Here is a 12,344-nt window from a genome sequence, read left to right on the forward strand (position 1 = left end):
AGCATTTTACTAAAATGACAAAATACGTATATTGCAACAATGATATGCTATAAGAAAATTCAAGGGAACCTTTTGGCAAAATTTCAGCTTTCGGGGTGTTGGTAGAGATATGAATGAAATTTCCTTTGATATATATATAGAGCTGTTAAATATTGCCACTATTCTGTAGATCCATCGAAGAGATATTATGTATTTTTCTTTTGATAAAAGTATAATAGAACGAATGTTAAAAACCAGTTGAATAAATGGTAAATAAAACAATACCTGCAATTGATTTTTATATTCATGTTCTAATCGGTTTAATTCCATTTTTAATTTTTTTTCGCCATTAAGTTTTTCAGAAAATACAGCCTTCGTAATTTCTTTACGGCAAACAAAATTTAATTTATCTGCTAACAATTTCATTTCAACATCAACACGATCTGATATTTCATTTTGATATTTTTCTTGTACTTCTCTGCCCATTTCTTTTTTATATACATTTTAATTAAAATTATTTAATTAAGGGTGTTTTACCTCATTTTTTGTTTCGCATAATAATAATAAAACAAAAAAGGGGTACCGCAAGTGGGTCCCTAGCACCTAGACCAAGAGTCCTCTGTGCCCTCCTTCAGAACTATCTGTCACCCGAATTTAACAATTTCGATCAATTTTTGTCAAATTTAACATTGGGCTTCCGTAGATTAATTGGATTAAATAGCTTACTCATGTATTGGGTCAGCACTATCGATAAAATGTGTTCTCAGCCTTGCTCTAATTGTGCTAAAATTTCTGTCACCAGCTCCCTTACCAGTAATAGAGGATTCCGTTACAAATTTTAGTCTCATTTGCATCAACCTATCTAATGTCAGTCTTGTCTAATTGTTTTTGAGCAATGTAATTAGATTTACCTAAAATACCAGCATGTGTTAATGCTCTGACATATTTGTTAGTTAATGGTGGTTTCAATCGTACATATGGGATTAATAAATCACTTGGTGATACCCATAAATCGTCCTTAGCACCAGTTAATGGTGGTGTTACACCAATATCTAATTGAATTGGTTTGCCAATATATTCATTTAATACACTTGTCAAATGTTCTTTATGGCGTTGTAATATTTCACTTTGCGTTGGCAATTCGAAGTGATCACTTTGTAATAATGCTTTACGTCGATAATATGCATCACATTTCCCTTAAATAAAATACAATCTTTATTGCTAATTTTTCAATTTCGTATAATTAAATACTTACTCATGTTTAATTATAAATTTTTTAGTCAAACTTTTATATTCAAAAATTTACTTTTAATTTTTATTTCCAAATAAATATTTATAAAAAGTGACAGTAATTCATTTAAGATAACTAGCCTACTTAAAAATTGATGTAAAAATCACATAACAACGAACAATTTTCTTGAAATTGCAAAAAATTTTCACTAGGTAAGTACTGGGTTATAAGTAGGTACAACGAGGCACATAATCAAGAACCCCCATCTAGTTTTAATTGGCCGTACTTTTCTCAGAAAATTGGTCCATTAGAGAAATTATATTGGGTATTGTTAGACCAACTTTGTAAACTATGTAAATATCTGAGTATATTCTTACTGCGGCATCAATCGCGGACGCCCCAAGCAGTGTTAATAGAAATGCATATGTATGTATTGTCTAAGACTATACTTGGTTTTTATTTAGAAACAAGCTTGATACCTGCCCGTTTCATTGGGCTTAAAACTGGCCTCCACCTTTTTTGATCTCACTTATCCCCCTTCCATAAGTAAAGATACCTTGAATATAACTTTGACCTTTAGCATTATCTAAAGGTTAACTTAAATTCATAACCGATAAGAGATAACAGACCACTTTGAATTCAAAAGTTGTTCTTTATTAAATAACGTAACATTTTTTGTTTAAAATATTTTTACTTTTATTCAAAATTATCTCTTATTATTTTCTGCAGAACTCATTTGATTTATAAGAAAATGTTTCAAACAAAAAATGTTGGTCCTTGATCCTTGCGACCGCCCATAGATGTTTCTTGCGACCGCCAAAACGACCAGCACCAAATGATATTTTGGCTAAAATAAATCATAAATCATTTTTAATTCAACATGAAGATATTTTTAAAATATAATATTTACTAAATTTAATTGCGTTAGAAAAATTGGGTTGTTTGTAAAATTAAAACAAAATTTTTTTTTCTTTCAAATATTTGATATATTTCCTCCTTTTTTAAGGTTCTTTTTGGGAAATATTAAAAAAAAAATTATGTTAATAGATAATATTTGCCGTAGTTAGAGTTCTCAACTAAATATAATTAATATTACTTACTTATTGATGAACATTATTTGAGTTAAAGTACGATCCATGTTTTTATATAAAATTTTGTTAAATCTAAAAAAAATTACGAATTGATAATTATTCATGTATAACATTAAATGTGAGTAAGGTGTAAGAAATGTACTAGTAAGGTGTACTCTTTTATTTTTTTGGGAAATCAGCGAGTCAAAATGGTTCTACTTGAAACAAACATATTTTTAAGGTCGTTAAAAAATCAGTTCATATTCCGTGGAATCTGGAATTTTTAAATTAGAAAATTATTCTTTATAAAATACATTAAACTTTTACTGGAAAGTTTTTTTCAAAACCTAATAAATTCAACGGAACATCATTATCATGAGATATAATTATCAAATTCATGAGATAATCGGAAAATATTTCTAAAAATGATTTGGTCATGTGTTTATTTCGAGGCAACTTTCAAAATCGAAAGTCAAGAACAACTAAAAAATTTCTTTCAGACAGTTGCAAACAGAACTAACAATTTTGACTGTGATTTTTTGTTCCTAAAACACGTCGATTGGGAACAAATAAAAAACGGCGTACGCTTGCACAGAATTTTTTGCATTAATTTTAAAAAGCAATGTGCTATATTTTGGAGAGAATTAAGATGACTTCTAACAATTAACTGGTTAGAGACAGAGGATAACTTCAAAATAAAAAGTCGTGCCTTATAAAATATCAACGAAATATTTTTTCCTGAAACATTTTTTCAAGAGTTAATTTTGAATTGATTCAAAAGAAATTGAATTCGAAATTTTTTGTATCTATTCTCTTATGGAAATAAGCTTTTGCATTAAAATTTCCATAGTAGAGAGAGATAGAGAAAATAATTAAATTACTATAGGAAAATTATACTTCGTTGAGTATTCTGCTGTTCCGGTAATTTTCTAATAGCCCGTAAATTGTCTTGGATGAAAATAAAAGATAATTTCTTGTTGTTAATCTAAATAATAGATAAATTAATACTTGCCTTATGTTGTTTGGCTTTATGTCGCTTTAAACTGCTTGAATCATAAAAACCTTTCGAACAGATTGTACATACATAAGGTGTTTCTCCCGTATGAATACGTTCATGTACCGTTAAAGTACCTTTTACTGTAAACTTTTTCAAACAAAATGAACATTCGTATGGTTTTAAATTCTCATGTATACGTAAATGATATCTTAAATGTGAATCTTGTTTAAACGATTTTGAACAATATTTGCATGTATAAGGACGTTCGCCAGTATGCACATTTTTATGACATTTTAACAAACCAAGTTGTGAGAATGTTTTGTCACATAAATCACATTTGTATGGTTTTGCACCTAAATTTAAAAAAAAATAATTAATTTTTTTCAGTTGCATATAATTATGATGAGATAAATGGTTAAGGGGTTAAAAATGAGAAGGATTTTGAAAAATTAGATTTCTATTTTTTCAACATTCAGCGTACCCTTTTTAACTTGACATCTGCAAAAAATGTATGAGAGAAATTTCAAAATTTTTTTAAATATATCCTTATAAATTATAGCTCAAGTGTTAGTCTCTAATAAACAAACAAACAACCTTACTTTCACATTTATTATAAGTAGGGATTGTTTTGCAAATGCCAAGTTATAAAACGAAGACAACCTGCATATTTCAAAAATATATATCAAAATATATCAGATATATTTGATAATTGAAAAATATAGATTATTTAATGTGTTTTAATGCCACCAAATATATCTGATGTTCAGCTAAGTGGTGCAATTTTATTGTTCGCAACATCCTCTTTGAATTTTAATTCACACATGCTTATCAATCCATCGAAATTGCGTACGAACATATCATAAAAACTAATTCTCAATATTTTTCTCAAAAATTCTGTTTTTTTATCATAGATAGTCTAAGGCGTTTTTACATATTTACATTCCAATGTAAATATATTATTAAAAATACAGTTTTATGTTATCTTATGACTCCTCCTTAAAAAAGGCCTTAGACTAGCTATAGTGAAATACCCTGTATACGTTATGTGACTAAAGGAAAATGAATAATTTTATCAATTTCAATAGGCAATATTCATGTATTTTTTTATATTTTTAATTCATTGTTTACACCACTATAACAAAGTAAAAAATATACTGTTTAAAAATGCTGTATTTAAGTGTAAAAAAATATTTAAAATACATTATAATTTTGAGATATTTAAACGCAGTTTTTTGGCGCTCTCTGTTAATGACGTATAAGTACGTGATCTGTCAATTGGTGACAGTTCAATGTATAATTTACACTTTAAAAAGTGAATTTACAAAACAAAATTTACTCTCGTTATTATTAAGTTTTCTAATAAAAAGCTGTAGAATAGTATAATTTAATGAAATACCATTTAAAATGTAAGTAATTAATATCATACAGTATGTCAACAAATTTGACAAGCCCGTACTTTGATGTCACGTCCGTATAAAAATTTGAACTTTCGTTTTAGAAATTTTTAAATGCCCTCACTGTATTTGTACTTTTATTAATTAATTTCAAGTAATTAAAAAGATATTAATTACTAAAATAATGGTTTAGTTGAAATGCCCAGTCATTAAAGTTACGGGAGAAAAATATTTGAACCAAATTTAAATTTCATGAATATTCCCTATTATATTCGTCATTCAACAAACAATGACAAATAAATGTAAAATGAATTTAAAACTATGATTACCTGAATGTACTTTCATATGTGATAAATAATTTGAATACGATACAAATTCTTTTCCACATAATGAACATAAAAAATTTTTAATATTTGCATGATTTAATTGATGTTCATATAAGCCTTTTTTAGTTTTTAATATTTTACCACATTCATCACATTCATATTCTTTGTCATTTTTTTTTCGTATTTTAATTTTATCACCTTTATTATTTAAAAAATGATGATGGCGTATATGTAATTGTAAATTACAATAACGAGTAAAAATTTTATTACATATATCACATTTATGTTCACCTATTCCCGTATGCATTGTCATATGCCGACGTAAATTTGCTGGTAGTGTGAATTTCGCCAAACATACGTTACATTCAACTTGTTTCTCTTTTGTATGTACATTCATGTGACCTTTTAAAATTTTCTTTAATTTAAAACTTTTATTACATATGGAACATACATGCGGTCGTATATCTGTGTGTACACATGCAAGGTGTCTTTTTACGCTTGATGATTGTGCGAAAGTTGCATTACATTCTTTACATTTAAACGGTTTTTGTTTTGTGTGTGAAAATTCATGAATTTTAAGATTTTTTGGCGTTGTGAAACTTTCATTACATGTTTTACATTCATATTTTGTCATTTCATTTTCTTTTAAATCATCATCTTTTAATTCTTCTTCATCAATAGCATAGTCTTCTTTAATAAATATTTTTTCTTCTTCAATTTCTTTAGTTGAATCATTTTTATCGATTAAATCGTTATCTTTATTAAATAAATATTGAATTTGTAAATCATTTTCGTCTGTCAAACATTTCTTATCTTCTTCTTCATTAATAAGTATAAATTGATAACTATCATCTTTATTTAATTCGTTCTCATCTTGCCCATCATCTTTAATGAGGATAAATTGATAGCTATTTGATAAATATTGAATATGTAATTTTTCACATTGTAATTTAAATACATAAACATGTTTAATGGAGTTTATACATTTTTCACAAATATTTTGTGGTAAATTATCATTTTTATCCACCTACAAAATTATTTTTAGATTATAACATATTTTTAATTTGAATTGGTATTTTGATTTTGAATCCACGAATTGCAATAAAATTTGAAAAATGATGTTTATTAAAATGAAAGAAGAGAATGGGCTTTATTAAAATGGACTCTGTAAATTGGAAAAACTTGTGATAGAAATATGGTAAAATTAGTTAAAATCTCTTACAAATTTATAAACAACTAGCTGTGAACTACCCGCTTCGCTGGGAAATTTCAATTTTAAATACAAAGATTATTGTGTTATAACCTTCACTTCATATGCTGTCACTTACCCTCCTTTTGTTCACAATTTCGTCGACATCTCATTAATCTCTAAAATTAGTAGTGTTTCTCTACTATATTATGCATGTATTAATATTATATATAAAAACCTTCATCTTAAATCTATTAGAAAAAACCACATCAAAATCCGTTGCGTAGTTTTAAAGATTCAAGCATACATAAGGACATAGGGACAGACAGCGGGAAGCGACTTTGTTTTATACTATGTATTAATTATTTTCATAAACAAAATTCAAATATTTAAAAGAAATAATCGCATGTAAATTATGAGAAAGATGAAAAATAATGTTAATTTCAAATGTCAAAAATTTTAAACTTTTCCATAAATCAAAGATTTAGTTTTAATGTTTGAAACTTATATTTGTAAATATTAGGTATTTGACTTACCTGTATATTAGCAATTGCCACTATCATGGATGGACAATCAACATCAGTAACATCAAATATATTTTTTAAATCATCATTTTCTTGGCCACAGGTACGACATATTTTATCAAATAATAACATTTTTATTTAACTTTGTTTCTTGTTATTAACACTAAATTACTTTTTATTATTGCTGTTCAAAATTGACAGTAGTTACTGTTATATCAAAGCGTGCCTCGTGGTTAAGCCTTTGAATATGTACTAAATGGCGATGGCAACAGAGTGAGAACGACCTCTCTAAGATATCGAGAATGATAATAAATGACTGATCTTGATTATTAATCCGCATGCCTTAATATACAATATAATATTCTGGCGCGTATTTAAAATAAGATTATAACACTTTTAAATAAATACTGTGATACATGTCTGCTTTAAAATATTTCTTGCAAATAAAACAATACCTAACCATTCTTTAAAACTTTTACACAGAATAAATTAAACACTCAGTAACAGATCATTGGAATAGCTGATTTCCGTCAATACGATCATTCCCATTGAATAACTCGATCTATTCTTGTGTTTCTCTGTCAGCTGTTTGAATATGACAGCTGAATATTTGTTGACTTTGTTAATCATCTCTGTGAAGCAAAAATGTACATGCTTAGTACAAAATGGGCATATCTAGTAATAGATGATCTAAGGGTTAAACTAATGTTGCCTAATATACAATACAAATATGGAGGGTAGAGATAAGGAGAACTATCTTAAATAGGAGTTAAAGTAAAAAAGTGTTCATCTAAAAACAGCAAATAACAGTTACAAAATTGACCAGAATGGGGCTTGTGTAGCAGGAGGTGTTTTATGTGAAATTCTCCATCCTTCTCGAACAACTTGTTTAGATCTTTATCTTACTCTTATTACTTTGAGCACTTCTTTTAAAACTTACACTTTTGCTACAGCAGCGCCACCCTTATTTGCTGCTTTTCGATGGACACTTTTTATATACAGAGATGGTTCTCCTTATCTCTACCCTCCATAAATACAAAGATAAAGATTGATACAGATGATTATAAATTTAAGTAAAAACATTATATATTATTATAACATTTAATAAAATTCAATAATACATAAAAAAATACAATATAATTAACTCCGAATAAAATTAAATAATGAAATTATATAACAATTAATTATGTACACACTTATATAATAATTATTCAATGATAACGAAGAAACATTAGTTAAAATAACATACCCCTACTTTCAACATGTTGATATCTTAATCAAAAACACCACAAACTTTGTTAGCAGGGACAGCTTTATCTGTAATATTAATTATTTTACATTTATTTAATTAATATAAATGAAATGGTGTCATATTATAAGCCATAAAAAATGACTCAACACAAGGTCTAGAGTTATCTTGCCCTTGTCCCTCAACATCAAAGATAAGCGATACTTACCAATCATTTTTGGATATGGTAAATTTAAATTTTTCATAATATCAACAAATTCATCCAAAGATTTAGTTAATCTTGGATTATATAATTTTTCTTCTCCGACAGACGTACACATAACGCCTTTATAGTCATGTGCTGGATATAATAAATAATGATCAGGTAATGAAAATATATTTTTATGTATTGAATGATATAACGTGGTTGGATCTCCTTCTTGAAAATCAGTCCTTCCACATCCACGTATCAAAAGTGTATCACCCGTGAATGCCATTTCCTTAAATATTATTATAATTCTAATAAAATTCGCATATTCAGTTAATTCAGAATTCTTTTGAATATAAGACGGCAGATACTGGTGGGAGCATCATACTGCGTATGTCAACAAGCGTGTGCATGAAAAGTTATAAGATGTCCCCAGGTCATGCCCCCAAAAAGTAAACATAAACCGCCTTACATTGTCAAAATGAAATTCTAATTGAAATATTTTTATAAACCTGATCTCTCCAAATGTATGTGACACAACCGTTTGTATGCCCTGGAGTAGCAACTACTTCTAACTGATGATTACCAAATTTAATAACATCACCACTTGTTACATAAACATCAGCTTTTGCACCACTTTCTTTTGATATTAAACTTTTACAATTTGGCAAGATTTTTTTTAATTGTCCAGTACCAGTTACATGGTCAGCATGCATGTGTGTATTCACTACATTAATTATGATTTTATTTAATTATTATATTTTAATTTTATTTATGAATTATTATTCTAATTTAATTAATTTGTTAACAATAAATATATAACGATAAATTGAATCGATATATTTCAATTTATCGTATATGATTGTTTAAGGCCATGTAGGTAGCGAATCTGAAGCGGGTTTATTTCTCGTACCGTCATAGATGGCAACCAACATGCGTCAACGGAATGGAGAGTTCCTTAACGCTTGGTGAGCCCCCAAAATTTTATCAATTGCCGCGTTTATTTAATTTGAAGGACTTTTACATGACGTTAAAATCTTTTTATGATTGATTCACTTGTTTAGTTTCATTTTCAATTGATTTTGTTCGGAAAAGTGACTTCTAAAAGCTTGCACTTGTTTGGATTTGAAAAAGTGCAAGAGTATTTATATTAACATGGAACTTGACCTGGCCTCATTAAATGAATTATTTACCGTTAATCATAATTAAATAAATGAAAAATAAAATATATTTACTAGCATATTTTAAATTTAAATTCAATTCTTTAATAATACGAGCATCTCGTTCAGCATGTTCTAGAACAGGATCAATTAGCACAGCTTCTTTTGCCAGAATATCACCCAATAAGTATGTATATGTGCAGCTAATATTATCAAAAAGCTAGAATTATAAACATAAAATAAAAAATCTTTAATGAACTGTAAATTTAAATCAGAGGATTGAGGAGGATTTAATAATTAAGCTCTAATTTAAATTAACAATTGAATTGCTCGAAAAATCTTATTCTACATCCAGCTTAACCTAGAAAACACGTAAGTCTATTTTTGATTGACACTGACATTGTAAATTGTTATCAAACACAAAAGTTAATACAAACAATAATTGACTTACCTGCCTAAATAGTAATCTTTTACCAGTCATAATTTTATATTTTTGAAAATTGCCTTTCTTTACTTGTGCTTAATTATGCAAGTGGATGTTAATAATAAAACAACTTCACCTATGATTTTTAAACGAAGCGAACATTTAAGTAATTGCATCATATAAAATGTAATTATTTATTTTTCCTGAGTGACTTACCTATGTAAGTATGATGAAATATGTATTACCTAAATAGCAATGGTATACTTGTAAAAGCAATGACTATTTAAATATTTACTTCAATCAAAATAATTTTTTAATAAGAGATAAATATATTTTATCATTAATTCTATTTATATAGACAAGTCACGTACACCGACTCTCTGCTCTACACACCCATAAATAATATAAACGATATCGTTTGTTATTAAATATTTTAATTATTAAGCTTCCTTATTTTTTTAAAAAAATAATTTGATTTTATTTAATTCTGCATTGTTGTTGAAGTTAGTAAAAGTGGTAAGATCTTCCTCTAAACTTTAGAGTCTAAAGCAAACTCTATTCTTCCACTTAACTTGATAGCTCCTAAATGCCTAAATAGAATGAACTTGAGGTGATCAATCTAAAACTAAACAAAAAGTAATTTTATCGTTCTGGATACTCTAAATGTACCTCGCCCTTAGATGGCTTCAAGCATTATAAGCGATATAATATGGGTACAAACTGAAAAGCACCTGATTGCCGACTAAATATTCTTCGTGTAATTGCTAGGTACTCACCTTTAAATATAAAGTTTAGAAATTACTTATATTCCATATCTATCCATCTTATATAAATTCAGCCCTTACAATACAACTCATTCAATCGCTTATACAAATTGTAGCCCACTTCTAGACCTGTCAGAGAAATGCGGCCTTGAAATCTGGAAATCTACATGTGAATTCCGAAAACTTTTCGAACCCATCCCCATTAAAATCGGAAAACGCCTCTGAAATCACCCTTTTAGTTCTATTCATGCTAGAAAGATGTGATTTTTGATGGTATTCAATTATGAGGTGTTTATTGTTCTTATCAAGTTCTCCTAACTCTTACAATTTTTAAGTGTTGCCAAATTCTCATAATCGTAAGCTTTATAAAATTCATGATAATAGCTTACCACTTATTATCTTCCCAATATAGGAAGTTACTTTAATGGGTACGATTTTCGAAATCGAAATTTTCAACATAACCTTACGTTTCATGGTTAGGATAAGGCATTAATAGCAATTTGAAGAATAAGTATGTGTGTACATCCGTAGACAGTTTTTTCGCCGTCGATATCACGCGAACAAAAAATGATATCGACTTATTAATGGTAATATGATCCGAAAAGCATTTCATAACATTCAATCGAGTCGTTTCGAGTCGTTCAAGTTTTGATTTTAAAAAATTTTTTAAACTTTTTATTTTGCTGGGAAGTTATTCGTGTTGACCTCAAGGGTCACATTAGACTCTATCCACAGTTTTTTTTCTCTCTCAGATAAGTCCTTCATTGCTTTGAAGGACTATTCCTACAAAATCATTGAACAATTCTTGCCTTTTTAGTGTTAGACTGAGATTTTTCGTTCCATATACAAACGGTAGATTATCATATAATAAAGTTTTAAAACAATGATTTATAATAGAAAAGACAAATAGATAAATTTGTAACAATATTATATTTATTTATAATATTCTTATACTTAAAATTTAAATATTACATAGTAATATCATGATCATTCATTTTTATTGCAAAGCTATTAGAATGTATAATAATATTATTATTTGAGTACTTCTTTGTACAATTTGTTTCATCTTTCAATATCATTCATTTTTATATTATCATTAATTTTTTTTTATTAATAATAATAATCATTTAATTATAAATTTTTATTTGTTTTAAACAAAATTCAAAGTGAGAGAGGCGATCGATATTTATATTTTTACAAATACATTTAATATGTGTGACATTTTATGTTCATTTTAGTAACATTATTTCATAGATCTTTAATAACAAATAAGCTCTCAGCCATTATTAAACACAATTTTAATTTTTGCCATAAACAGTAACTTGTTTTGTTCAAATTTTTGTTCAATAAGTTTTATTGCTGGCAGTACAATTCTTGGCAGGAGCTATCGCCAAGACATTCGTAAAGTCGAAAGCGAGGAGCAACGAGTACAACGACATAAAATGACGATTCACAGTGTTAGATATCGCGTGTAAAAAATAGTTTATTAAATACGCTCGATTCTTTTGACTGACATAGTGACATTATAGTAAAATCGTCTAGATATGAAATGAGCCGGAACCGAGAGAAGATAGTTGACACAAGCAAAACCGAGCTTTACATGTACATTATCGAGGAGCCGCCTATTCCTTTCTTGATAGTTTGTTATTATTATGTCTAGGGACATAATAATGTTATAACCTCTAAGGTATTGGCATTTTTATATTTTTATCATTTAACAAAAAAATATATTAATTATCATATCTCAACTACTTACTTTCATATCATTTTATTAATTTACTAATATTAGCGGATATGAGTGATAATTAAATTAATATCTACATAATATAAATTAATATTTAATAAACAAA

At 27.6% G+C, this 12,344-nt stretch overlaps 2 protein-coding genes across 3 annotated transcripts; both read right to left on the reverse strand.

Annotated features, from left to right (window-relative positions):
- Positions 1-1,950: 1,950 nt before the first annotated feature.
- On the reverse strand, positions 1,951-7,173 carry LOC123292953 (zinc finger protein OZF-like). The gene is made up of 5 exons (XM_044873671.1): positions 7,166-7,173; positions 5,001-5,905; positions 3,293-3,630; positions 2,311-2,373; positions 1,951-2,057 (listed from the first exon to the last, which is right to left on the reverse strand). Exons 1-4 carry the CDS (start codon positions 7,171-7,173, stop codon positions 2,368-2,370), a joined length of 1,257 nt encoding a protein of 418 aa, XP_044729606.1. The 3' UTR covers positions 1,951-2,057; positions 2,311-2,367.
- A 710-nt stretch (positions 7,174-7,883) lies between these two features.
- On the reverse strand, positions 7,884-10,066 carry LOC123304969 (persulfide dioxygenase ETHE1, mitochondrial). 2 transcript variants are annotated; one of them, XM_044886540.1, is made up of 6 exons: positions 9,947-10,066; positions 9,758-9,866; positions 9,382-9,526; positions 8,659-8,873; positions 8,168-8,438; positions 7,884-8,027 (listed from the first exon to the last, which is right to left on the reverse strand). In XM_044886540.1, exons 2-6 carry the CDS (start codon positions 9,785-9,787, stop codon positions 7,984-7,986), a joined length of 705 nt encoding a protein of 234 aa, XP_044742475.1. In that variant the 5' UTR covers positions 9,788-9,866; positions 9,947-10,066; the 3' UTR covers positions 7,884-7,983. The 2 variants fall into 2 exon arrangements, with proteins under 2 accessions (XP_044742475.1, XP_044742474.1); XM_044886539.1 differs by lacking the exon at positions 9,947-10,066 and having other exon boundaries at positions 9,758-9,899.
- Positions 10,067-12,344: the final 2,278 nt, after the last annotated feature.

The sequence above is a fragment of the Chrysoperla carnea genome, chromosome 1 (assembly GCF_905475395.1).
Source record: "Chrysoperla carnea chromosome 1, inChrCarn1.1, whole genome shotgun sequence".
Taxonomy (NCBI): Eukaryota; Metazoa; Arthropoda; class Insecta; order Neuroptera; family Chrysopidae; genus Chrysoperla; species Chrysoperla carnea.